The 27,986-nt window shown below is 37.2% G+C and overlaps 2 protein-coding genes across 7 annotated transcripts; one reads left to right on the forward strand and one right to left on the reverse strand.

Moving 5' to 3' along the window:
- LOC106663011 (transcription elongation factor, mitochondrial-like) lies at positions 1-19,126 on the reverse strand. 2 transcript variants are annotated; one of them, XM_014387490.2, is made up of 6 exons: positions 19,057-19,126; positions 1,900-2,158; positions 847-1,057; positions 637-789; positions 439-577; positions 1-378 (listed from the first exon to the last, which is right to left on the reverse strand). In XM_014387490.2, exons 2-6 carry the CDS (start codon positions 2,064-2,066, stop codon positions 89-91), a joined length of 960 nt encoding a protein of 319 aa, XP_014242976.1. In that variant the 5' UTR covers positions 2,067-2,158; positions 19,057-19,126; the 3' UTR covers positions 1-88. The 2 variants fall into 2 exon arrangements, with proteins under 2 accessions (XP_014242976.1, XP_014242974.1); XM_014387488.2 differs by lacking the exon at positions 19,057-19,126 and having other exon boundaries at positions 1,900-2,200.
- On the forward strand, positions 2,101-27,937 carry LOC106662955 (activating transcription factor 7-interacting protein 2-like). 5 transcript variants are annotated; one of them, XM_024227324.1, is made up of 14 exons: positions 2,117-2,206; positions 8,126-8,172; positions 16,313-16,467; positions 16,562-17,266; positions 25,307-25,620; positions 25,691-25,831; positions 25,903-26,031; positions 26,093-26,456; positions 26,618-26,670; positions 26,738-26,795; positions 26,881-26,960; positions 27,039-27,141; positions 27,209-27,381; positions 27,457-27,937. In XM_024227324.1, coding segments are annotated over exons 2-14 (2,409 nt in total). In that variant the 5' UTR covers positions 2,117-2,206; positions 8,126-8,170; the 3' UTR covers positions 27,589-27,937. The 5 variants fall into 5 exon arrangements, with proteins under 5 accessions (XP_024083093.1, XP_024083092.1, XP_014242898.1 ...); XM_024227325.1 differs by lacking the exon at positions 8,126-8,172 and having other exon boundaries at positions 2,101-2,206; XM_014387412.2 differs by lacking the exons at positions 2,117-2,206; positions 8,126-8,172 and adding an exon at positions 10,074-10,288.
- The last annotated feature ends 49 nt before the right edge of the window (positions 27,938-27,986 follow it).

Here is a 27,986-nt window from a genome sequence, read left to right on the forward strand (position 1 = left end):
TATAAATAATCCCTTTATAAAGTTATAAGTTAACACAGACAAATGTTCAGTACAAAGATAAACTAGACATAAAAACTATGTAATATTTTTAGTTTTCCACAATGTCTGGCACTTTGATGACTTTGTCTATGAAGGTTATACCTTGGAGTAGCGATTTTGAAAGGTGTTCTTTATGATACAAATTGATCGTTTTGAAGTAGGAATAGAGGTTGCTGTCTATGTAAATCAAGCTGTAATTGTTGCTGACCTTCTGAGAGGCCATGTCGTCGACTATGTTGTACAGGGAGACCTTCTCCGATCCCACTAAAGTGTTGAATTGCCGTTCGACGATTCTTGGTTTTATAAATACCAAATTGATCTGCCTGGTTGATTCCACCTCTGAAGTTGGAAAAAAAAAATATTATAAACATAAATTGTAATGTAAAGTTTTGGATTTACGTCTTGCACAAAGCAGGGTGGCAAGTATGCATGCGAAGTGGTGGAAGTTGAGTTCTTTCGAGTACATGGTCGAGTACATCCCTGGGTCTTCAAATAAGTACAGGTCTGCTGGTGGTATTTCCTTTTCACATGTTTTTGCCTTTTTGTTGTAATAAAAAATAAATAAATAAAACAAATAACGAGTATTGTGTGATGTACCATGGTGAATGCAGGATAAATACTGTTGGTGGATATCTCGTTGAATAAAATTTCATGCAGTTTCCAGCCTAAAAGGTATTTTTTATTGCTGTCTATATTCGACCAGCTCATCGCGTTCCTGCTAATGTTGATTGACACAAAAGTGTTGATTTTCTAGAACAAATCAAATTCAATCAACCTAGAAAAAAAATTGGAAATACAAACACTCACGGATGAAATCTGTGGTGATATTATGTTGGCTTTGTTCTTGGTCGTTTTCTTCTTAACAGGCTTGTCCGTTTCCAACATTCTAGAACAGAGGCTGCGCAGCATTTTCGGCCCGATGCCTGGCACATTGAGCAGCTCCTCTAAGTTGTTAAACGGCCCCTTTTCCTTCAAATAGAGGCTTAGCATATCGGCTTGTTTCCCCCTGATAAGTGCTCTATAAAATGTTTTTAAAATCATAAATGTCTTAAAGACTTTCTATGGAACGGTTGTAGGTTTACTATGATTGGATATTAACTCTTTATGTAAGAAAGATTCGAGGTTCAGAATAGTTTATAAGACAATTAATTAAGGTTTTTAATTGAGATAAAAAAGTCAATGGCACGAGCGGGATTCGAACCCACGATCTTCGGCTAGATACGCCGCTGCTCTTCCACTTGAGCTATCGTGAGGTCACGATATCTCCCTAATCCCGCTCGTGCCATTGACTTTTTTATCTCAACTAAAAACCTTAATTAATTGTAATATATTAATTGGTCTATCGGACCACGAAATTAGTGAATTTAATAGTTTTATAAGGTTGAACTCCATAATGGAGGCCATACTTACTCTTATAACCATGAAAACACTAAAAATTGCAATGCTAGAGGGAAGTTATGTGCTGAACTCAATTGTTAGACATTTGCTAATAATTAAACTGTTTAAGCTGGAATTACTTCAAAGTTAGTTATTTATACTGTGAGGTGACAACATTGACGTGGATCAGCTCAGTCCAACCCTGTTCAATTAATGATCAAAAATAGCTGAAGTTTGGTATAAGACTTGGTGAGATAGAGGTAAAGGTATTGCTTTATATGTATAAGTAATTATTGATCTTCATATTACTGTATATGGGAGCTGTTGGTAAACCTTGTTAAATCGAAAAAACATGATTGAAAAACAAAACGTTGCAGATAGTGAATGTTTTGTTTATTGTACATTTAAAGAACAAAAAATGCGTTTTTTTAATTGTGCCTTTTTTTTAAATCGATAATACGATTTAAACGGCATAACACCGACCTAGTCTCGTCTGTCAATCGGTTCAGCTTGTCCAATATGAGTTGCTGTTCCTCTTTGGTGTAGGATCCTTCCCAACGGCCCATCCCCCTGATGCAGGGCCACCTATCGACTTGCCGGTTATGTCGGCCACCCACAGATGGCAGCCGGGTCCACATCGCCCTCATCATACCGATGGTCTCTCGGGGCAGAAGGTTGCTCAACCTCGTCTGTTGGGTTAGTTCGGGCGGTCGGGCCAAAAATACCACCGTTCGTTTGGAACCTGGTGTAGAAAAAAACATCAAACTTAATGTCACGGGAAGAAGTTAAGGTGAGTTATTATCATCTAATGAGTTATTAACAGTATTGAATTATCGGACAGAGAGTTTTACATTACCTTTTACACCCTCGACGGGCCCCTGTTATGTAGTGATGTACACTGTTGCCTCAAACCGACAACGACCATGGTGGTGGACTTTTGGATGGAAAATTGTACAATTGGTCACACGCCGTGATATCAGGAATGACTTGAATGTCGACTATAATTCTGTCGGTAATGACTCGAGATTTTTAGCGGGAGATTCGAAATATCCGTTATAAACATGAATATGTGTAACGGTTATAAACAAAAGTTGAAGCCTTTTTGTTTTGTTTCAATTTTCACCCACCACCATATCACCAATCATAATTTGAATATAGAAAATGTATATTAATAATAACATAACAAATCAACAATCCAAAACAAGCAGTTTTCCTCCATTAATTAAAAGTAATATTTTTGATTTTTCCTATTCTCAGAATAGTCTTGGGTACAATATTGTAGACTTGTGATCGGAAGAGCCAAGAATTTTACATAAAAATTACAATTGTTATATAGTTAAGGTATCAAAATAATAAAACCGACCGTTACTGCATTATTTTTCTTTTGTGACATCCATATTCTTACGGATGTTTTAAAAAAAGTAATGTGCAACTTAAATTAAATGGGCCCAAAATCATTTTTTTCTTTGGTGCTATCCAAAGAAAAAAGTTTTCATATCGATTTTTACTTCTTCAGTCTCTTGGTTCCATTGTGGCTATCCATCATTTGGCGGTAACAAACCATTTTCCACCATTGATTAATAAACCGTTTCCTCCTCTCGGATTAGTTTTGAGTTATGGAGTTGTTTCACATTTACCTATGTAGATATATGATCAGAATGATCAAGAATTTTACATACTAAACTTGCAAATATTATACAGTTACGGTATCAAAGTAATAAAACTGACCTTTACTGCATTATTTTTCTTTTGCGACATCCATATTCTTATGGATGTTAAAAAAGTAATGTGCAACATAGATTAAATGCTCTCAAAAACTTTTTTTTGCTACTATTCAAAGGAAAAAGTTTTCATATTGATTTTTACTTCTTCAAACTCTACGTTTTTGTGGCCATCCATCATTTGGTGGTAACAAACTGTTTTCCACCATTGATTAAAAATCCATTTCCTTCTCTCGGAATAGCCTTGAGTTTCAGAGTTGTTTCGCATTTACCTATGTGAATTTGTGATCGGAACGATCAAGAATTTTACACATAAAAATTACAAATGTTATGTAGTTAAAGTAGCAATGTTAATACATTGCTTCTTTATTACAAGCATGATACATATAAGCATACATTTATTACAAGCAGATTTTTTTTTAACCATCCATCTTCTGATATATCTTTAAAAAAAGTATGTATTATAAATCTAATGGATTAAAATATTTTTTACTTTTTATGTCCTCATGTGAAGGAGAAGAATTTTATAAACTGAAAGTAAAAGGTACGAGAATGCTTCCCATATGCCCCCTGTGTCTCCCCGTGCTGCCTGGCTCCTCGGTCGGGCGTCTGCTTCTCCCGCAGGTCGCACTCAGGACAGATTCAAGGCAAATATAACCCTGATTGTGGTTGCTACCTTTAAAATAAAAATAAAATAAAAAAAGGTACTGTTACAGGCCTGTTCCTTGTACATACAGCTTCTGACACATCATCTTAAAAAAAGAATGTGCATCATAAATCTGAAGGCATAAACAGTTTTTCCTTAATACTATCATGTTTCGAAAGCTGGCAAGTTTTGTTTTCATGGCTTCTTGGTTCCTTTGTGGCCATCTTTTGGTGGGCAGTTGTTTCAAATCAACAATCCAAATCAAACCGTTTTCCCCATTGATTAAAAATCCTTTTGTTAGCTCATTTTCTAATCTCAGAATACCCTGAGTACAGCATTTACCTATGTGGACATCTCGTGTTCAGAAGGATCATTAATTTTATTTTTAAAAAAAAGTCATATAGTTACGGTATATCAAGGCAATACAACAGACCTTTACTGGTTTATTTTTTCTTTTCTGACCATCTCTTATTGATTTTTAAAAAGTATTGAGCATCACAAATGCAATGGGATTAGGCAATTTTTTCCTTACTGCTATCTGGTTCTGAAGGCCGAGAATTTTAAGTTTTCATAATAATTTTTTAAATTAAGGTAAAGTATGGTAACAGGCCAGTATAAGCTTTCCTTTTCCTAGGCCATTTCCTCCCCTCGGAATGATCTTGAACCTACATCAAATGTCTTGTATCTTTGTTTTTGACAAATAATGTACTTCATTATATTCTTTGCCTTCTTGAGTTTTGCCTGGTAGATCAGGTGGTTAAAGGTTTGGGGCTCAACTCCACAGTAACAGAGGTCGTGATGTGGTCACTTGTAACATTCGTTTTTCAGTACAATCTGATGTTTGTACACCTGATTTTTTTCTGGTTTAATGAGGACTTTACATGCAATATCTTTTTGAAAAATATTATCAATTGTACTAACAAGAACCCTTCACAAAAAGTACATATAAATTTGTCTTCTTTTTTAAGTAAACACAGGCTTCTATAGTTTTTACACTAGCAACAATAATCCAACCGTTTCTTTAAAAAAAATTCTTGTACTGTCTTAGGGTTAAGGTAATGTCTTAGGGCTTTTTGGAAACTTTTCTGATCCACCTGATCTGTCGATGTTCAACTGTCAATTTTGGTTGTATGCTTTTTAAACCGCCAGTGTCATAATCATGAATTCTGCGCCATCTTGGTTGATCATAGTGCTTGGTTTTATAACAATGGAGTTATGTCATGAATGACATAAGAGTGATCTCTTCTTTCTCGGGCTTTTCGTTGTGAGAACCTTACTGCACTCCAGACTCTTATTCAGCATTGCTCTTACTCCCCTTACACTTGAACAAATGCCGACTGCACGTGGGGGCATGGCGAGGGCGATGTCCTCTATCCCCGATATCTCCCCCTCCAACTCCTACACTTTCAATGTGAAAATGCTATTAGCGAAATCTCTTAAACATACATGGATGGATTTAAGTCTGGAAAGTCCCTGACTGTTGACGTCTAAAATCATCAGCTATACAGGTTTGGATATGGACATGTATGAGTTATCCATTGATTTTGCAACAAATATTTAAATAAATCCGGACATTATTGACAACGCGGTCGAAATCCTTTCTCCTTTTTTTGTTTAGTTAAAGTATTCTTAGTTCTGCTCCCTGCCGTCTCGGTTGAAAAACCCGTCTCAACTATTGCACAGAGTCAATAGTGAAATGTTGGGTGTTGAAGCTAGTTTCAAGGTCTGCGGTCGAAAGGCAATCGATTCGCGTTGCTCCTGCGCCTCCGTCAATCCAAAGTTTACATTTTCAACCGATCTAGAGGACTGCAATACTCAAAAGGCCATGTCCAGAAAGTCCTCAGACAAAATATTACCAATTCGATTGATTTTCGTTTGTTCTGTCTTGATCGGACGTTCGGTTGTGAGATTTTCTCTTTGGGTCTAAACATGGTGAATCTGGTTTGGCCGTGACCATTTTGTTGCATACCATCGCCGTTTTGGCCTGTGAACATCAACACCCAGTAGCCGGAATGCACCGGACAGACTAGGGATAGGCTAACCTTCCAAACTGCAAAATTAGGTTTAACAGTTTTTATACTACGTTTCATCTAGGTTGATTTCAATGCGTGTATTTAAACATGTAACACTGGTATGACCTATACCCTTAACGGCTCAATCCAGCCCACATCCCCTCTCTTGAGACCCAACTTTATTCATAGATTCAACTGGAAAAGGTCCAAATTATTCAAGGCTTTACGGTTGTACACAGAAATTTGATTTTGTACTGTCTGAGTTCGAAAGCGAACTTGAGAAGTAGTACGACAAATGCCAATTTGTCCAAAGCATTTGTGCTGATGTTTCTCAACAATCCAATTTTCAACAGGTTTTAGGCGATGGCTTTATTTATTCACAACGTGATAGTTGTAGAAAGGCTTATACATAAAACAATATATCGGATAAACATGTTACTCTTTCATGCTTATTCTTTTCATATAAATGCTTAAAAGAGAACTTGTTCTCAATCAAACGTCCTCTCAACTTGGACATTTGTGGCCAGGGTGTCGGCTATTAGCGCAAGCAAGTAGGCGGACCTGATTTTCAGATGTATCCAATGGTTGTATAAGATCTATTTCTGCCTTAAGACCGACCACTTGGCATACAATACCCACGGAATTATCAATTTAAGAAAACGTTTTAGACGGTCTGACAGTCCCACTGGGCTGTTCTGGGAAATTTGACCTTTTCCGAACAATGGGAACGTCGTCGGTCTTTGGCATGGTACCATGGCATCTTAGGCCCAGGGTAGGGGGAATGTCAACGCAGTCAGCAACCGGCAACCTAGCGAAATCTTGCCGGCGATTCACACTTAACGTTAAACTATTATCGTCAATTTTTTTTCGTTCTGTACCATACTTTCTATTATTAAATTAAATAGAAGAAATTGAGCATTAATTTTGGATGAGGAAGAAATGCGGCTAAAAAAAGAAAATGGATACGCAAAGTATTTACAACACAAAATCAGGAAGACGAATACCACACCCTATTTAAAGAATTAAAGGATCATGATATATGCTTTTATAAATACTTTAGAATGTCTCATTATCAGTTTTATGTGCTTATTCAACATACAATACCGAATCATGTGAAATTGAGGTTAAGGGCGATACAAAAGGTGGTAGTGGTTGAAGATCTGTTGTGCCTGACAGTGGTGTTTCATATTGTAATTTTTTTGCATTTGGGGCAGTTGGAATGACCTTATGTCTAAGATGAAAGTGGACCATCCATTCGGTGATGTAATTTGAGCACTTCCTTTTCGGTTTTGTAAATATGTCTATTCTAAATGAGATGCGAAGAGTGGATTTTTCCGTGTGCCTAGAGGATTAGTAATTGTTAATTAGTTTGGTACTTTCAGAGATGGGCCGGAAATAGTTCACAGTTGTCAGAGATGGTCTGGTACTGCTAGAGATGATCTGGGATTGTTTGAGTTGGTTTGGTACTGCTAGGGATGATCTGGAATTGTTTGAGTTAGTTTGGTACTGCTAGAGATGATCTGAAATTGTTTGAGTTGGTTTGGTACTGCTAGGGATGATCTGGGATTGTTTGAGTTGGTTTGGTACTGCTAGAGATGATCTGGAATTGTTTGAGTTGGTTTGGTACTGCTAGAGATGATCTGGAATTGTTTGAGTTGGTTTGGTACTGCTAGAGATAATCTGGAATTGTTTGAGTTGGTTTGGTACTGCTAGAGATGATCTGGAATTGTTTGAGTTGGTTTGGTACTGCTAGAGATGATCTGGAATTGTTTGAGTTGGTTTGGTACTGCTAGAGATGATCTGGAATTGTTTGAGTTGGTTTGGTACTGCTAGAGATGATCTGGAATTGTTTGAGTTGGTTTGGTACTGCTAGAGATAATCTGGAATTGTTTGAGTTGGTTTGGTACTGCTAGAGATAATCTGGAATTGTTTGAGATGGTTGGGTACTACTAGAGATGATCTGGGATTGTTTGAGTTGGTTTGGTACTGCTAGAGATGATCTGGAATTGTTTAAGATGGTTTGGTACTGCTAGAGATGATCTGGGATTGTTTGAATTGGTTTGGTACTGCTAGAGATGATCTGTAATTGTTCAAGATGGTTTGGTACACTAGTGATGGGCAGATATGGTTAGAGAATCGGTTTCTCAAGGTCATAGACGTTTAGACATGGTCTGGTACTCCTAGAGATGGCCAGGACTGGAAACTCATCACTGAAGATCTTAGATATCAATACGATTGACAACTATCATTTTGTTGATTAGTTCGGGTAAAAGTTTACGAGATGAACTCAGTTTTTTTTAAAGTTTCAAATTTCTACCTTTTCATTTCAGATGCCAAGCCGCGTCTTCAAAGTGACAATGAATCTTTGAAACTAAATGTAAGTTTTTCCCATATTGCAACTCGTCAACAATGCACAAGAAAATTTGTATAAAATAACGCCGGCAATATTGTAATACAAATCCATCATGATTATGTATTGGTTCTTTGTTATTTTTGATCAGATACCAGTAACATTTTAAATTTAAATTAATTATTATTCAACAAAATTCTTATAGGTTAGTTCGCTATTTTTTGCTATATATTTTTCATCAATCATTGCTAATTCGGCGGCATATTTTATTTCTGACACAATCCTTTCGAAATTCACCGATTTGTGTGGCTTTGCACTTATTTATTTTATTCTTATATTCAAGCAATAAATTACGAACAATTTTTTTGCTATTGCTTTGAGATTTTGATTAATTAATACTAAACGCGGCGATGTATTTATTTTCATTCGTTAATTATCCCAAATGTGGTGTATTTTGGGCAATAAATTGCTAACATTTATTTAGCTTTTTAGTTCCTATTAATTAATTATTACTAATCTGACGATTTTTAGGAAAGGGGTATCGCACTTAATTTGAATTGTAAAATTTCTTTCTGTTGTTCATCTGTTTTTTTTTTTTTTTTTTTTTAAAGATGTCTCTCTCTCTCTCTCTCTCTCTCTCTCTTTCTCTTTCTCTCTCTCTTTCTCTCTCTCTCTCTCTCTCTCTCTCTCTCTCTCTCTCTCTTAATTACTTTTTCTTTTTCTTTCTCACTCTCTTTCTGTCATAATATTTTTTTCTTTCTCATTCTCTACCATACCACATTAGTTTCTCTCTATCTNCTCTCTCTCTCTCTCTCTCTCTCTCTCTCTCTCTCTTTCTTTCTTTCTTTATTTCTTTCTTTCTTTCTTTCTCTTTCTCTCTTTGATAAATTTCGATTGCCATTACCAAAAGGGCATTGCTGGCATACTATCTGCCGAGGTTTGAGGAACATGGCGTCATTGCAGGCCGTCCTTGAACCACGTGCCACATACTTTAACAGGCCTAAGGCATAATAGAGAAAATAAAACCGATAGCATAAGCTATTTTTTAACAATCCCGGTTTTTCCCACGCAGCGGTAAGTCCAATTGTATTTTCCTTTCAAAAAAACCCGTTTTTCCTCTTTTAGCCGTTTCACTTTCTTATGTTGCTGTTTCGATTCGGGTACGTTTGACTTTTTTTTAATTTATTCAATTTGTAATTAATCGTCAGTATGTAATATTTTCACATTGTTAATTTTACTGTAAGCTTTGACAATTTTATACAAGGCAGGGTTTTCTTTCCCCGTAGAGAGATGATGTGATGAATGACCGGAAAACACAATGGACTGTGTAAACTGTATCCAATGGGTTTATATTTTAATTTTAGCTTGTACGTATGTTTATTATTGGCAGTTGATCCATAAAACGTCCTTGAATGGTATCTTCTTTTTTTTTTGTCCTCCACCAAAGTGGGGTTAGACAAATAATCTATATAATCTAACCAAGTGTTTTGTGAATTAAACTACGTATGACATTGCTATGTTGATTGTTTTATGAATGTTTTCTTTTTTAATGTCCTTGTTATGTTTTGTTTGAACATATATGATGTTTTGGTTGATTAATTATAAATGTTGTGTTGGGTGAATTGTTTTACCCCACCACCTGTCGTGTTTAGGCCTGCATACTGACCCATGAGGTCATTATCGAAATATGACGTCTAACGACGATCGTCGGATCGATACTGGTTATCTTCCACCTCATATAGTGGATAAAATGTTATATGCCGATGGAATATAGGGATAAAAAGGAGGACTATGCCCACCCCCACCACTCTGCCGGGTGGTATTGACGCGACCGGAGAAAAACACGATAACGGCCGACTCCTCGTAAACCGGATGCGAACCGCGTCCGTAGGGTATTCTACTTTTTCACCACATTCCGTTGGATTCCGTCCCATCCAAAGAAAATGGTCCGAAATGGATCCGTGGTCGGACGGCTCTCGCCGGGGAAAGCCAGTTCGGTTGGCAAGAGTGGGCAAGTAGGGCGAGGGGTCCGTCGCGTCAGTGCTCTACTCGTTGCGACGCGATGCCATACTGGACCCACTCTGACGCATGATTCTGCACGTCTTACAACGGCGAGTTGCACCCTTCTGCAAAGCCCTGCGAGGTGAGGGTGACCCCTTGCAGCTTTCCTAGAAACGTTTTCACTTCGAGGTATACATTTCGAAGACGACCTCCAACGGTGCTTTCGTCGTTACGGGCGGCCATCTTGGCCACTTCCTCTTCCACTACTACCACGTGGCCGATAAAGTTTTTACACCTTTCTGGCTAGCTGCTCGATTCGATTTCTTCGGTTTTTTCGACCTTCCAGAATTCAATACCTCGGCATATGACCATAAAAAAAATCCTTACCCGATTTGATCTGTATCCTGCGCAAAAATGCCATATCATGTTCGAAACCATCGCCAAACGTGTACCTCATATCATCTCATTAATTTTCCATAATTTCTTACTCTGTTTAAACATTCACCACGTTTCTCACACTCTAGGATTTATTGGCCAGTTGACCTTTGATATTTATCATCCATAATTTGACTCCGCCATCTTGATTAGATTTGTTTTATTCCATCTACCCCACCACCACTTCTAACCTACCAATGGATTTTCTCCACTATTTTCATACTGATTACCTAAGCGGGTATTTTTCAAGGTTTTTTATAACTAATTTTAATTAATTTTGTTGGTATTATTTTAGTTTACTTATACAGAACATATACAAGCTTTTCACATGCTGATCACTAAATCTAATCTAACTAGTCTATTATTATATTTTTTTTTTTAAATATGCCATGTTTTCTACTTGTTTATTTAATTATTGACATTTTCCTTCCAAGCGTTATTAGTTACAATTGTTTTATTCCACCTTTATACCCAGTTATAACGGATTAACTAAAATGGTATTCTATATGGTAAGTCTTATGAATAACTTTTCCTTGCAATCTCTATACATTGATTAATAGTTGTACATCACCCATATTTCGACTCTTCCATCTTGGTTCCATCCTACCGATGTATTATCCTTCATTATTTTAATACTAACGAATTACTGACCTAAGCAGGTACCTTCAAGGTAATAACTTGCGAGTTAGCTAATTTTAATTAACTCTGTTGGTATTTTTTAAAATTATTTATAGAACTTACACAAGCCTTTCACCTTCAAATCTTTGTACACCTAATCTCCTCTTACAGGTCTATTCATTATTCCTTTCTCATTAAGAAATTAATTAAATACGATGTGTTCTCTCCCTATTTATTTAATTATTGACATTTTTCCAAGCGTTATTAGTAACATTTGTTTTACTCCATTTTTGTTTCCCCACTCATATCCAACCTCTTCAATTTGCGTATTAACGAATTCACAACTAATGTGGCATTCTGTAGGGTTTTTCTTATGAATAATTTAATAATATATGTTTTATTTGGTAACTGTGTTTTGATATGATATATTAGCTTATAAGCGACAGTTTTTCTTCTCCACGTGCGTGCCTGGATTGATAGCCGATATCCGGTCCGCCCGTTCTCGCCGTGTTCGAGCCCTATAACTGTGTTATTTTTAAACGGTCCCAGGACCGTCCTACTCCATCTTCCCCCACTTCGAATCTACGTTCTCTTTTCACCATTAATTTGTCTCAAAGGATTTACAGACTTTACGGTTTGCTTTGGGAATTTTCCGATCAATGAGGATGGGTTAAACCGGACGGTCAATGGAATCGTGTTCTCGAGTCCAACAGTCATCGTGTGCTGTGTTGCCAAGCTGTTCCGACGGCCTGGGGAAACGTTGGACACTTGCTGCGCATGTCCTTGCCTGAAAGGTTAGAGGGTTTACGAGTTTTAAACACTGCAAGAACAGCCGGACCAGAACTACTAAAACTAACTCAACGGCAGCATTACTCGTGAGATCAGAAGTGATCCCGAGTTTCAGCCAACTTTTAAACAATAAGCTCTGTTATAAGAGACTTCCATTATTAGAAGGAAGTGAATGGTGAAAGTAGTCCATAACCATAATTCCGTACATACCTCAATTTTTATTCTCTTTATTACACATAGTTTATTTTAAACTTAAGTTTGTTTTGTCGTCTTTGCGGTACTGGGTTTAAATGTGTAACCTTGTTTGTTTTTCGTTTTGTCTCTTGATATGGTAGGCCGGTGACCTTCGAAAAGCCTCTTTCCATGTTCGATTTCAACTTTATTAAATAACACATGTGCCCGGTTTTAATGCTTTGTTTCCCATTCGACAATGTGGTATTGATTTTCATCTTTATAGATCATTAGTGCCGATATTGTGTTTTTTATTCGAATTGACGTTAGCACCTCTTCACAGTCAACACACAGTCATATCTATTTTATCTACAAAACAAAACATTCCCCCATGAGGACAGATATAAGCAATTAAATGTAAACCATATTCAACGGTTTTACAGGATCATTTATGAACGGACACCGCCCTTTTGCCAAATAGGCACGGCAAGATACAAAATGCCTAGTTAAGCACGTGAATAGTCATGTAAAACCCTATTTATTCGTTTTGTATCGTTATCGCGTTTGTAAGTTTATTGTGCTAATATTTAGCAGTTCACCCAGTTCGTTCAATAGTTTATTGTGCTTGTAATATTCAGTGCCGCAGTTCGTTCAATAGTTCATTGTGTTAGGAGTTCACATAGTCTGTTCAATAGTTTATTGTGCTTGTAATATTCAGTGCTACAGTTTTCCCAGTTGGTTCAATAGTTCATTGCGCCACTTTTTAGTACTAGTGTTCACATGGTTCGTTCAATAATTCATGGGGTCAGTAATATTCGGTTTTAACTGTAATTCATGGTGTATTTAAAATTCGGCGTTAGGGTTCAGCCGGTTGCGATGGTGTCCGAAATATTGTGCTGAAATAAATTATAAAATCCAAGGGGTTTATTTTTATTTTTCCCTTGTCTTTTTCATCGACTGTAATTTTTTTTAAAAGAAAGGAAGGGTGTGTGTGTCTTACCCCTCTGTTCAGAACGTTATCAGCAGATAAGTTGGTCAAATAAAAAAATTATAAAAAATAAAGAAATAAAATTCTGCACATATGATTAACGTAATTATGCTATTGTAGTATTATGTTACTGTAGCTCTTATTTCATCATGTGTTTGTTGTTTTTCGTTAAAGTACATTTTTTCAGTGTTCTATCTATCATTGATGTCAATTTATGATATAGCTATTGCTAGGTATTTCTTTCAAGTACCTGTTTATACCTGAAGCGATTTAGAACACTCGAACGAACCTACTAGCACGACCTACCTGGCACAGAAAAGACTAGCTTGTACAGTCAAGTTGAAAAGTTAAAGTTGAAATCGTAAGGAGGTCGAGTCTGAACGCTTAATATACGGCCTTGCGTTAATACTTATAGAAGAAAACCTTTTGTCGCAGGAAGAACATGTCCGTTAAGGGACACAATGGCACGGTTTATGGAAGAAAATTAAGCAAATTAACTCAACCTAATAGAAGGGCAAAGCAACTTGCCATCTTTCGACTAGCCGTGAGGGAAACGATTTCCCAACGAATTGAGATTCCGAACTTTCACAGATTAACAAGTAGATTACTGTGTTGTAATATTTTATTCTCCTGCTAGTTTCGATGTTGCTTGTTCGATTTGGCTTTCAACTGTTCGCTGAACCCTTCGAGCACCTGGGCATAAATGTGCAAGGATACTGCTCGGATCAATACGTGACGGGTTATGTTCGATCAAACTGCTGTCACCCACGTTTGTCTTACAACGGTTTTAATGTATTTATGAGAAAATTAACGGAGCATTAAACCTTTCCATGAAACAGGTTTTTGACGGACAGTCACAGCTCATTAAAACACTGCAAGGTTAAAAAGAAATCGAGATGTGACTACCTAAAGTCAAACCTTACGATTTAAATCAACATTGACTATCCTAGTTGTCCAGACCTTGTTTAAAAGATATGCCTCGGGAACAGGATCCAAAAGCGGTATGGTGAATGGCGACCTTCGCTATAGTACAGTCCGGTTCAGTCGGTACCAGGCATTCAGTTAAAACGCGTAGAAGCAGGGATAAAATCATAACTGAAGATTGTCAGGTGAAAAGCAATCATGTCCTTTATCCCTTGAACCTTTGTTCTCAACCTTCCCATGGCGGAGTGTGCAACTATAAAATCGATAGGCACGAGTCGTCCAGGCAGCTTCATCATGAAACATCACTTTTGAGCTTACCTTGAATTTTTGTTAAATAAATATAAAACTTTAAGTAGTTCTTTATGGCCTGCTTTTGCTAAGTTTTACATAATTTAAACTAATGCTCATTTGACTTCTGGTTATTTAGTCAATACGTTCTGCATAGTTAACAGTTTAAAAAAATCCCCTGGGAAAGTATGCAGTTTATATTTTGTATTCTCAAAGGCGTCGGAATTTTATTCGTTAAAGCGATAAAGCGAGATAGTTTGTAAAGATGTCAATACGCTTATTTTTTTTTTAAATGTTTAATATAGTTATGTGCCGCGGCTTATGGCGGGATGTCAAGGATATAAGCAGAGAGAGGCAAAAGCCTGACTCGCCCTACGAACTCAAACGATACCGTGAAATGTATTTATTCCGGTCAAAGCGAATTATTAAAACTACCTACTCGGACGTTATTAACAGAGTATTTTTAGAATAATTTTACTGAATTTGCCTTGTGGCAGTAACGTGAATAGGAGACCTACCGAAACCTTAGTCAGAAACCGTGGTTATTTTTGTCTTTGTGTGACTTTTTGTTATTGGTCATTGATCAAACAGTGGAAAGCATGAGGAGAAACAAAATTTTCTCTTTTATCATTGTTATCTGTTAACTGGTCATACTGGCTATGGCATGAGTGGTCCTGTGCCCACTTGTGGATTAGTGGTAACATCTCGTTTTACCAGCGGTTTTTAAAATTGTCAGACAATATTCATCTCTTGGTGTCGTGATATTGAATGATGTCGTCTTCCCGATTGCTCAATAATACATGGTGTTTGTAATATTCACTGCTACTCACATCGTTTACATGGTTCGTTCAGCAGTTTATTGTACTTGTAATGCTAATTGTTGAATTCTGCCCAGTTCGTTCAACATTCAGCGCTGAAGTTCAAACGGTTCATTCAATCGTTTGTTGCTCCTGTTTTATTCAGTGCTAGTGTTCACCAAGTGATATTCGGTTCTGATGTTTACCCGAATCGTTTAATAGTTATGGTGCCTGTATTCAGTGCTAGAGTTTGCCTACTTTGTTCAATACTTATCTTTTATCTAATGTGCCTGCCTTCTTTTTTGTACAAGGATTTACAAAATTGCCAGAAGTGTTTTGTCTAGGAACAGCTGTTCATTTTGTTTACTTTTGAAAATTTGTTTTTGTCGGTGTTAGATGTCAACAAGCAGTCGCATCTTTTCCACACAAACATAACACCGATCTTGATAAAAACCGATCTGGTGATAACAGTAGAGGATTGGATTTCACCCTATCGTGCTATGTTTTTGTTTTTCATTTACTTGTTTTTAACTGATTTTTGTTTGTTTTTGTCATAATGGGTCCGATATGCGTGGTATTTTACGTCAAATAGGACAAATCATGGATTCCTCGATATATGGATTTTTTGGCTTGGCCCATTTCCACCAGGCGCGTCCCACCGTCCCAACGAAGCCAACCTATAAAACAGCCAATATCAACGAAAAACGCTATAATGGCTATATTTATTATACCTTCTTTACCTTTACCTCCTTTGTATACTAGCTTTGCTGCTATGGATAGCTTTTATAGAAAAAACAGTTTCTCGAGTGCCGTGATCACTAATTGAAGCCTTAGTTTTTCGGGTTTGAAACTGAAATTTTGTTTTAAAGATAAATTGATGGTATCTGCCACTGGCTTGTAAATAATTGAAAGCATCATCAGTATGCTCTTTGTACAGAGGATTGATACCGATTCTGACAGTAGTAATCCTTGCATGTAGGTCATTCTCGATGGATTTTATGAGTCATTTTCTCTCAATTTTGGTGTGCTAATGGTGTATAATTTTGGTTTTTGAGTTGTGCCATGTGCATTCGGCTTGGCTCCCAGCTGTTGATCGCTCAGATTGTTTGATGTTCTAGTCGGATAATTTTAAATTAACCTCTTTGTTTTTGACCAGGGTGACTTTGGGCCTGACGCGACCCATGGATGCGACTGCTCTGCTGCCATCTGATAGTGTACAGTCGGATAGCGAAGACCCTTTCGCCGACTTCGAAGAATTCTGCCAGAAAATTACCGAATCCGAGGTCTTGAATGAGTCAACCTCTCAAAAAGGTGGGTTCCGGATTTTTTAACCATTGTGTGTCGGCTTGTACAAAAGAAATATAAGTTTGTGATTTATCTTACATGTAGAAGGGGTGTGTTTCAGAGAGTTCCGTTGAAAGAAAGCCGGCCAAAGTTCCGGAGAGAGACGCAGTCGAGACGCTGAAAGGCGAGATGATCGAGACGCCGATAGGTGATGAAGTGGCACTCCTGAACGGTGAAATTGCATGCGAGAGGCTCGACAAACACATAAAATGCGAGATGTTCGCCGGCTCCGCGGATACGCGATCCGACCCTAAGGAAGACGATGAGAGAGTACAGTCTGATTTAAACCCTAAACTCGTTGAAAGACCTGATGAAGCCATACCGGAGGTAGCAGCCGACTCCCAAACCGAGAAAGTACCTGAAAACGATTGTAACGGATTAAAGGATAAAGGGGCAGAGAGTGATGCCGAACGGGATTCGACCGGTTTGGACAAGCATGATCACGAGAGGCTCGCTGACGTCCAATCGGCCCTAGACCGTTTGATCGACATCGTCGACTCTGGTGTCGAAGCCGGCCCCAAGAAGGAGGAATCCCCCGCCTTGGAAATGATAATCAACCCTGATGCGATTAAGAGGGCAATAGTGGAGAACGCCATCGCGGAAGAGCCGGCTGAGTTTCCCAAAGGCGAGGCGAAAACCGAAAGATGCGAGGTCGATTCTCCAGAGAAACCTGCAGAAGTAGACAAACCCAATATGGAATTGGTCGACACAGAGCTCATCATAGAAGAAAGGATCAGCGATCCGACTGAATTTCACTCACCTCAAGGTAGGACTCAATTTACCTTTTCTTGAACAGACGTCTCATTCTTTAAAACATAATTCATTTATTTTGTTTTCTCTTGATCATGTGTTTAAAAATTGATTAAAAAGTACTTTAACCAATAATAATCTTGGGCTGGATTGAGGGGTGTCTCCCCGGACTCTGAGGTCAAGGAATCTCCAGCGAGCTTAGAGGAGGTGTCGATGGTGACTAGACACCGACCCCCTCCTCGATAAAGTCCTGCGCGCAATATTAAGACTAAAAGCATCAGTTGCGAGAGATCCGTGGGGTTCCATTCTTTCTAGGCCTGGGGCTGCCACTGCGCCGGGGTCTGCGGGGGCCTCGCTCTGGGGGGCCGGGCTGCGCCGTTGACTTGCACAGACTCAAGGCTTAATGACCAATAAGGTTTCAGCCTTTAAATTATTTTAAAAAAAATAATAATAATAAAGCATGAATTCTGAAGCGCGCTAGCCAAGTACTGCCATGTGTATCTTTACTCAAATTAAACCGGTTTTTCTCACCCTCATATCTTTGCTTCATCTTAAGATGAATGTATGGGCTTTTGACATTTGAAACGTAAATTAAGCTTATGTCCCTAAAAATTTGAGCACTTAATATTAACCCTTTTCGAAAGGGGAGAATATTAATTTTGCATTTTTGTTAGTCTGAACACTGGTCATCAAAATTACAAGATACTTCCCGAATAGCCAGAACGTGAATTTCGGTACAAATGTAGGTTTTATATAGCGAGTAAAGGAAAAATTCTGAAAACTGCAATTTTCTCAAAATTAGTATCGCTTTAGCAGAGAGGTTGTAGTCCCACCATTAAAATTATAAGGCACTTCCCATGTAGATAGAAACATGATATTTGGTACAAAGATAGGTCTTACATAGTAGAAAAGGTAAGAATCTGAAAATAGCAATTAAAAAAAAAACTTACGTCTCTTTTGGGGGGAGGGAGGGGTAGGCCCATCATCAAAATTATAAGGCACTTCCCGTATGAGTAGAAATGTGATATTTGGTACAAATGTAGGTCTTATTAGTAAAGGTAAGCAGAAAAATTGCAATTTTCTAAAAATCAGTACCGCTTTAGGGGGTAGGAGTAGTCTCATCATTAAAATTATAATACACTTGTAAAGGTAGAAACATGAAATTTGGTACATATGTAGTGTACCTAGTCCATAACCAAGACGACTTCCACGATGCTGAAGGGAACAAAAAACGCTTTTTGAGAGACCAAAAAATAGGATACTCAGATAAAAATGATATGAAACGACACACGTGATCATCAGTGATCTTGTCTATAGATCATCCATATCTAAAAACTGATATGTAAAACTGAAGATAGGGATACAATCAGGTGATCAGCTGCCATAGATCATTATCCTTCAATGGGGTCTGCGGAGTGATGAACGTGCAGTTGGTCCGCCTGCCCTCGTCGGTTTGGCCTGAGGTATTCCAGTGATGGAAAATCACCCAGATCCAGCGGTGAAAATGGCCAAATCCCGAAACGCCTCTGACAGACCAATATGATCCTTCCACCTTTCCGTGGAAATGTAAAATATAAAATTCTTTCCAGAAACAAAATAATATTTTTATTGATTTTTTTTAACAAACTCAAAACAAAATACACCTTTTTGTAAAATACAATAAATTATATTTTTATTATCTTCTTTAATAAACGCAAAACAAAATACACCTTTTTTTGTAAAATAAAATAAATTGAAATGAACATATAAATTTAACTGGCGATCACTCAAAGGATATCCGGAATTAAAAGAAATAATCTTAAATACCTTGTGTTTTTAATTAGGTTGATCCTGCTCGGGTTCAGGAGAGAGAGTGTCCGATCTCTGTCCCCTCGAGCTCCTCTATGTTTATCTTTCTTTTATTTACATTGGTACCAACCTTTTAAAATTCTTATTAATTAATTTATTATTATTTTTTTGATCTATCTATTTTAGTTTATATTATTAATTTAATTTTAATTAATTTTATTTTTTTGGGACATCGGTTTGTAAGAGATATTACATCTGTATCTAAAAAACGGATATGACATTACTAAAAAATAGGATTTCAAGCGGTTGATCAACAGCGAGAGCAGACGGACCCCTTGTGCGATGATCAATCGTCACATCGTACTTCAATCTTTTTGATTTTTATTTAAAACGTTCATCATTTCGAATATTTGGAATGTTTCTCCGTAGTAAAAGTTGAAATGTTTATGAGTGACCACATTACAACTTGCCTATTGAGAAGGCATTGGCTCAAGCACTGCCTTCAGTTTCTCCGACTTATACCACACTATTATTCAACGCCTTTCAGCCCCGTTGGCACGTTTTCATTATAAATATTTCATTTTACAATAAAAGGACAACAATATATATAAATAATTGAAAATAAGCCGTTTCTTCTACAGTCAAGTTTCAGTATTATTTTGCAGGTTAGTTTTCAAATTTTGATCCAGTTATTTATAGGTTTTGTTTTGTTTTAATTTTAATATTTACCGTTTAGATTCGCCGTTTACCTACGTGTTCTGCCAATGCGATTTTTTCTTCCTTTTTTTTATTTATTTTGATTAAACATTTTAGTTTAATCAACTTGATGACGACGAGGACGTTGGGTTTTTTCAAGTGTTTGTATTTTATTAATATCTCGTATCTTTCGGTTTATTACTACATCAGCTCCATGTTTATTCCGCCATCAGTTCTCAGACCTTATCCCGTGTGGTTTTTAAATAAGTAAATTTTTCTTTAAACGTTTTTATATCTGGTTTTATACACTTTGATCTTTTTCTCTTTCACTTTCAGCGGTTTATTCTGTTAATGTTCGATCTGTTTGCTCCAAAGTAGTACAATTTCCCTCTCTTCATAACCCTTACTCTTCGCTCCATGGTCTCATGTTTGGCACTAAGTTTAGACATGTTCGAACGTTTTTTTCAGTATAGAAAAGCATCTCAAGAAAAAAACCGCTATCCGAACATTGTAATTTAAAAGAATACAGTTTAAACAAAACGGTTGAAGAGGATGTGGGAAAAGGACTAACCCTTGGGAAGTGCCAGCTGTTCCTAACTTAACAGGTTCTGCAGCATAAAAGTGATTGTATAGTATTTTAATTTTTTATTTTGTAAATGTTTTATTGTGCTGGCCGACATTTCAACAAAAATACTCCCAACCTTTGTCCATGATGGAAAAAAGAAACGTCATGAAAAGAAGATTAAATTTTTTTAAAATAAATTTTACGTACCATATCGGAATTCTCATTGGAAAGGCAACAGTTTTAAATTGTTTCTTATCGAATCCAAGTAGGAAGTCAGGAATATACAATTTTTTGTCATAAAAATTCAAACTATGCCTAATTTCTATATTTTAGGGAGGTTTTCAACTGGTTATAATTCCCACGGTTAAGGTTAAAAGGTCCCGGCTTTTTTTCGATACCCCGACCAATATTGGTCTATTGAACAATCACTCTGAAAAGCCAGGGTCATATATTGAGATCGTCTTCACTGGCGAGTTTTTTGAATTAGTAACGCAGGAACTGAAAAACAGTTCCTCACCGAATATGGCGCAATGCGAAACGCATTTGAGTAATTGGAACAAACTCGCGAGTGAAGACGGACCCAAAAGTGACCCTATGCCGGTTTAGTAGAAGAACACCGATTCGCAACCAATGCCCACCGTCAACCCTATTGTACAATTTCCATTATCTAGAGCTCTCTGTATAATCCTTTTTATCACATCCCAAAGCTTTGTTGGCCTTTTCCTTGCCCAATACAGGAATCAGCCTGCATAAGCGTTCGTACAGTGAGGACAAGTTCCTCTTTTTTTTCTTATTCCTGGTCTATACTATAAGAATCTGAAGCGTACGAGTCCTAACACGTCCTAGGTTTAGTAGTTATGCGCTTTCTACCATGGTGTCGCAAGCCTCTGTCCTCTGTCCTGAACTCAGGACTTATTCGATTGTCTCATGGATTTACGTTTTTGACAATTTGGGTATGCCACAATAGAGTTCGGAGCCTATAGGTGTCCTCATCGAACATTCTTGGTGAATTGGTCTCCTCGTTACCCCTCATTCCCTAGTGCCAATGGTACTAATTTGTGACAAGGCCTTGATATAATCCCAGGCTCTAGACTTAAGAGGTAGCTTTTAGTACTGTCTGGCTGTTCCAGTAGGTAGTTATAATCAGCGGGGTTTTTTCGCTGAAAAAGCCCTCTTTGAAAGAACTAAGTTTTAAGTTACTATATTTCATTCCAGTTTTGACTGTAGAATAGGTATTTGACTATATGGGGGCCTTGTAAATGCGTTTCTTTCATCTTGTAGTACAAATACGACACTCATTTCACCTCCGATGACCTGACTGAACAAAAACCCACAACTGATGATGGGGAAAGCAAAAACGTAAATCTCAATCCATCATTGCCCGGCAGACCTCAAAAGTCATCTGTCTGTTGGAAAAATTAGCTTGATCTTAATTGAGCTATGTAATGAAGTAAATCCATTTTGGTGTGAGCATACGCCTTAAAAAAATAGAAAAACTGAGGGGTTGAAAAGCAAGCGGCGCGGAAACCGCATACCCCGGGCAGGAAAAGGATGGGCAATTTATCAAAAATTTAAGCTTTTTACAAAGTCGATTAACCTAAGTTCTTTTGAATGGATCCCCCTGGTACACCACGTTCCCGATAAACTAAGCCCAAATTTTGCGTTACCGGGCAGTCAAAAAAAAAAAAAAAAAAAAAAAAAAAAGAAGTATAATCCATGCTACATTCGCAAGTTTCCGATTCGTCTTTTATTGACAATCTGGCGAAGTATTCTTCAATCCTTCCTCTTAATGCTTGGGTTATTTTATTATTATTACTATATTACTAACGGACCCAGACCTCGCGCGCAGGTTTCTGCCATTCATTCTCATCTTGAACATTTTCTTTCCAACGTCGGACGCCCGCCCAGCTCGGTGAAGTCATCATAGAGGTCATCAAACTAGCGCAAGCGTGGTCTTCTCATGCGAGACCCACCAGGTCGATTGAAGAGTAGCCTCTTGGTCAACCTTTACTCTTCCTTTCTCTCCACTTAACCAACGGAGCTACACATAGCTTATATACATCAAAAGAGCCCGTTTGATGTGTATGTAACGCCTAGCTTCTTGTACAACTTATAGAGTTGGAATTTTATTCTTCATTCTTGACATGTCTGATTAATATAATTAATATATTAATAAAGCATATCCTAGCCCTGGATCCATTAATCGATTGCTTCCCCATTTCCCATTGTTTCATAAGTTTTTCGATTGTTATATGGCGTACATAACTTCTTGGAGATTCAACAAAACCACCTTAGAAGTGTATTATCCATGGGTGTAGTTTTTGCTGCCGAATCTGCTTTCTCCTGTCTACAAATCGCTGGGTGTGCTTTAACTTTCCTAATTTTAATTTTTCTTTTAGTTCCGTTTAACTGAGCACAACTTTTCTCTGATATCAGTGAGCATGGAAATCCGCAGCGGGAATTTTCTCAAGAGAGTTCAACAAATATGGGTCCTCAAGGCGCAGAGTTTATTCTAAACGCCAGGAAACGGCGCTGCTGATAGCTAATAGTTCCGCCTGATTATTTGCTAATAGTTCCTCCTAATTGTTCTCACACCAGCTGCCAAGCTTTATTGCAATATTTTCTTTTATTTTTTGTTGTTGCTTATTGAATATTATTTTAGCTCTTCTTCAATAATGCAGCCGTTTGTGAAGATGTGAAAGTTGAGTTTCGCTGCATTACCACTTATTCCCCAGTGAACCTTTGCCGTTTGTGCTAGCATATTAGTCAATTGATGAGCTTTATCACGTACTTTATTTAAAAATGAACCAACTTGTCAAATCATTCCCAGATACCTGAGTTTCCTGGTTATTTTCATGTTTGTGAGACACCTAATTTGTCTCTCAGGTCCAGGAGCCCATAATGACCCACAGATTCTAAGAGTACCAACACCTGAGACACCCACGAGGCCCATGGTGGTTGGGTGGTTAGGGCGTCCGACTCCTATTTGCCATATTAGCGGGCCTAGGTTTCTAATCCCGCCTAGCCCTTGGCTTTTTAATTAAAAATAGTTTGAAAGAAGTAATGTAAAACGGTTTGTCCCCTCGCCCACGACACCCAACGTATGGTGTCAAGCCATCCTATATAACAGGAATTACTTTACTTCACAACCTCCGAATATCCGCAACTTACCAGATCAGGGTTGTCGTCAATAGTATCTCCAATATGGTAAATAGTGGCGTAGAGTCGTCTGGAATTTTCATAGTCTCCAATTCGTTAAATTATGTTTAACGATCAACTCCACTCGACAGTTACTTAAATGTCCCCACCCTGCCTGGTGGTATATTTATCACAAATGGTTCGGGATTTTGTAAATTAGTCTTAATTTCATTCAGAGTAGTTTTAAAGGCTAGTCATACGCCTCCAATACAATATTATTTGGCTATTGATCTTGTTTGTACAGTCCGCCCTCCTCTCACTCTCTTCCATCCCTCTATTCACTGTATCAGGCAATTCTCTTGAACCTTCTTATGTTTAATTCCGTTCTCTTACCCTCTTTCCTTTATTTTTTACCTTTTACCTTATCCCTATCCCTTCTTTTTTTCACCCTATTCCATCCCTTTGTTCCTATCGTTTCTCCCCTCGCCTGTTACGAGGTATTCACGGTATTTGAACAATTTTTAACCTTAATTCCCGTTCTCCTCCTTTATACTTTCCCTTCCGTCCCTTCATTTTCTAGTTTTCTCTCTCACCTCGCCTTTTACAAGTTGTTCTCGGTATTGGAACAATTTTTAACCTTAATTCCGTTTCTCTACCTTTATACTTTCCCTTCCGTCCCTTCATTTTCTACTTTTCTCTCTCACCTCGCATGTCACGAGGCGTTCTAGGTATTTGAACAATTTTTAACCTTTATTTCCATTCTCTTCCTTTATTCTTTCCCTTCCATCCCTTTATTTTTCTAGTTTTCTCTTTCACCTCGCCTTTTACAAGTTGTTCTCGGTATTTGAACAATTTTTAACCTTAATTCCCATTCTCTTCCTTTGTCCTTCCATCCCTTTATTCTTCTAGTTTTCTCTCTCAACTCGCTTGTTACGAGGTGTTCTTGGTATCTGAACAATTTTTAACAAAAATTCTCATTCTCTTCTTTTATATTCTACTCTCTCTTCCATCCCTTCGTCTTTCTAGTTTTCTCTTCTACCCTCCACTGTCGTCAAAGTATTCCTCTCTTCTCCCACCATTCGTATTCATTCTTCTTATGATTTGTGTGGTACCGTTTCTATTTTCAACTAGCCCCATCCCTTTCACCGCTTCCCATCTCTTTCCAATTTCTTGCTGGCCGGCCAGCAAATTGACTCCGCGGTTCTTCGGGAAATGGCCGATTTCTACCATCTGTTCAACAAAAGCGAGATGTTACGGATCGTAGATAGAACTACGGGCGTTAAAATACTTTTGACTTTGAATTTCGAACACTAGAAAAGAAATCGCGAGATCTGTGAGTTGTACTTTGGCTCAGACCAAATTAGCCTGAGAAACGATCACAGGTTTAAAAAATCAGCTGATAATTGTCTAATAATTATTATCAGACAATACCCAAGAACCTTATATTAAAAGTACATATATACAACTTAAAATAGATTAAAAAGATAAGTGCGTCACTTTTTTTCAAATTTAATTAATTAAGTTGAAGAGTGTGAACCTCTAAAGCTTATTTAAAATAACGATTTTTAACGCCATACCCTGGTCAAATAGAATGCTTCCATGGGTAATTTTGCAATGGAAATTGTAAGGAAGTGGCTTTATTTTTTATAAATTTGCATCAATTATTATCACCAGATCACTATTGTGAATAATAAATATAAATTTATTTTGCTTAAACTGCGTTTTTGTTTGAGATTGATTGAATTTCATAGAAAAAATAGAATTAAATCTTTGAAAAGAATTCAGTTTTGTTTAATTGTTGAATTTTTTGCCTGGATGATTTTTGTAGTCAGTCATGATCTCTGACAGTCTTGTCGAATTGGTTTGCAGAGCAGACACACTTTTTAAAAAGGGACATGAACACATCCGAAATGGAGGAAATAGGAAGGACATCTAAGAAACTAAAGTTTTCCGCGAGCGAAAGCGATGTCGAGAAAATGGACGTAGACGAGATCATCACGAACGGCTACGTTGAACAAACGTGCAACGGTTCGGCGACAAAAGAGGAAATCGAAAGTGCCAGGCCCAAAACAGACAAGCTGCTCAACGGTGACACGCCAAACAATAAGAAGAGTCTACGAGAAGAGGCTTTGTACTTAAAAGAACAACTCAAAAGAGGAGAAGAAATAACTATAAATCAGGAAGTGAGCTTGAAGTGAAAAAATATAAAAATAATATTGTATTATTTTAATACAATAAATTTCAAAATTTCAGCTCTTGGAAGAAGTTATTATGATCAAAGTCACAGAGTATTTGGCTGATTCGGGAACCACAGGGCAAATGAGGGTCAGCGTACAGCATATCGAAGATGAACTGGAAAGGCTGAAAAAACAAGTCGTGATGTACAGAAAACAGGTAATTTTGCTTATAATCGGTAAGAAAATTAAAAATTGCCTAATCGCTTCTAACCAGTTGAAAAATTTTAGTATGAAGATGCAAAGAGGGTTATAAAGAAATTAGTAGACGATAAAAAAGCTTGTAAAGAATATACAAACTCAGTCGCTCCTGCAAAAGTGACACGATCCGTTGGCCTGCAAGTCTGCACAATTGGAAGGGTGAGTTTCTTCATTTTATGAATTTATTTTATTTTATCTGTACATTATGTTTTTAATTTAGAGGTCAGTGCATAATTTGAACATAAATACTATGGCGGAAAGGCGACAGGAAGAACCAACCAAGCCTTCGACGCCTCCTTCGACAAGCAGCATGCAGCCAGTTCAGTTTGCAATGCCAGCACCACCACCCCCAGAGCCTGTACCATCGACAAGCGGTATCAAAACCATAGCGCCGTCTACCAGTGGGGTGAAACCACCGATAAGGCAGAACGCAAAGAAGACGACAACAGGGATACCGAGACTGGGCGAACAAAGGAAGATGGCGCCTCCGCCCGTTGCAAATGACACGGTGCCCATCGTCTCACCCGTTAAACCTCCATCGAATGAAGTCATCGATCTCACCGATAAAGATGATATCCAAGAAGGTACAACACGAAGAATATAAAACGTAATAAAAATTAAAGTTACCGCTGGTTTATTTCGCTTCTTAGGCGTTGAAAAACAAATAAATTACAATAAAAAAAACTGCATATAAATTAAAATTAAACATTTTTTTATCAAGATTGATGAATATTTTTGTTTTTAGATGCCAAGAAGAAGCAGATTGGAACAAATGTAGTTCAAGTTAATTCCTGCCAGGTATTTTATTTAAATTTTAATTAAAAGTTAAAAAATGATTTATGAAATAAATGTATTATTTCATTAGATACAAATTATGAATTCAAACGGGGAGTATTCTTCGCAAACAAATAACGCAGATAATGGTCAGTTTACTATTATTATTTATATATATATATCTCTTTTTTTCTTCTTATAAATTGGCTTTATTGACGTTTGCAAATTTTCCAGGCACTGTAATGATCAAAACAACCAATCTTATAAAACAGATCTCAACGGCCGCCGACACTGACATCATACCTTTACCATCTGTAAGATGTTTATTTTTATTAATAAGCTAAAGTTAAGTTTATTAAATATAAAGTTTCATTTTTTTTTTCTTCTTAAAGCCATATCCAGCACTGCCAGTGGCATTTTATTCTGAAAACGTTCCCCGTCCGCCTAGGCCATTGTTGAGGATAAGTCAGACACCTGGAAACCCCCCAGGGAAATGTACGTTTTTATTTTATTTTTTTAAGCCGATCGCTTTTATTATTTATTTATTTTTATTAATCCCCAGCTGGTATCATGCTGTCGTGGAACTTCAGCAGTGACGACCATCCATCACCGCCAATATCCAAATACCAGGTCTACGCTTACCAGGAGGGCGGTGAAGACGGGAGTAAAGATAATTGGAAAAAAGTCGGCGACGTCGACGCCCTTCCTCTTCCCATGGCATGCACACTTACCCAAGTAAATAAAACCCATTATATTAATAATAATGAAAAACCTTTTAAATATTGTTTTTAACATTTTAATTTTTTAAAGTTCAAGGATGGTTTTAAATACTATTTCGCCGTCAGGGCGATAGACAAAAACATGACGAAAGGGGAGTTCAGCCTGCCGAGTAGCATAAGACTGCACCCGCTTAAAAGGATAAGCATGAATGGGACAAAATAATTTTTCCTTTTCATTTTTTTACAAATTTTATTAATTAGATTATGTACAAAACAAACAAAAAACAATTGTAAATAAATCTTAAAGAATGTACAAAGTGTATAAAAAGATAAACCAAAACAAAAAAGATGTAATGTTAAAATTTTAATCTAAAATTAAACTATCTATAAATAAAAAGTGAATTTTGTATAAAGTATATTGTAATTGTTGTATAAAAAGGTACTTTGTATACTGATCCATTGCTGAAGACGACATCATATTCTTTAAATTGAATACCTTTAATTTTTTCCCATTTTTTAGAACTATCAAGATAATCAGCAAAGGTTCAGGTTTGGTTTTCAGCTTTACTAACATTAAACAGTCTTTATCCAACTTATATTTATAGTTTAAAATTTAAAATC

The sequence above is a fragment of the Cimex lectularius genome, unplaced genomic scaffold (genome assembly GCF_000648675.2).
Source record: "Cimex lectularius strain Harlan isolate CLEC.00 unplaced genomic scaffold, Clec_2.1 scaffold185, whole genome shotgun sequence".
NCBI lineage: Eukaryota > Metazoa > Arthropoda > Insecta > Hemiptera > Cimicidae > Cimex > Cimex lectularius.

Excerpts from the sequence above, each read along its gene's own strand:
- LOC106663011 (XM_014387488.2), bottom strand. The coding sequence starts at position 2,177 with ATGTTTTTTTCTACACCAGGTTCCAAACGAACGGTGGTATTTTTGGCC. Across the intron at positions 578-636 it reads TTTATCCTGCATTCACCATG|GCAAAAACATGTGAAAAGGA; the intron begins GTACATCACACA and ends TACAACAAAAAG. Across the intron at positions 379-438 it reads CACCCTGCTTTGTGCAAGAC|AGGTGGAATCAACCAGGCAG; the intron begins GTAAATCCAAAA and ends TTCCAACTTCAG.
- LOC106662955 (XM_014387412.2), top strand. The coding sequence starts at position 10,089 with ATGGTCCGAAATGGATCCGTGGTCGGACGGCTCTCGCCGGGGAAAGCC. Across the intron at positions 16,468-16,561 it reads TGAGTCAACCTCTCAAAAAG|AGAGTTCCGTTGAAAGAAAG; the intron begins GTGGGTTCCGGA and ends GGTGTGTTTCAG. Across the intron at positions 25,621-25,690 it reads AAATAACTATAAATCAGGAA|CTCTTGGAAGAAGTTATTAT; the intron begins GTGAGCTTGAAG and ends TCAAAATTTCAG.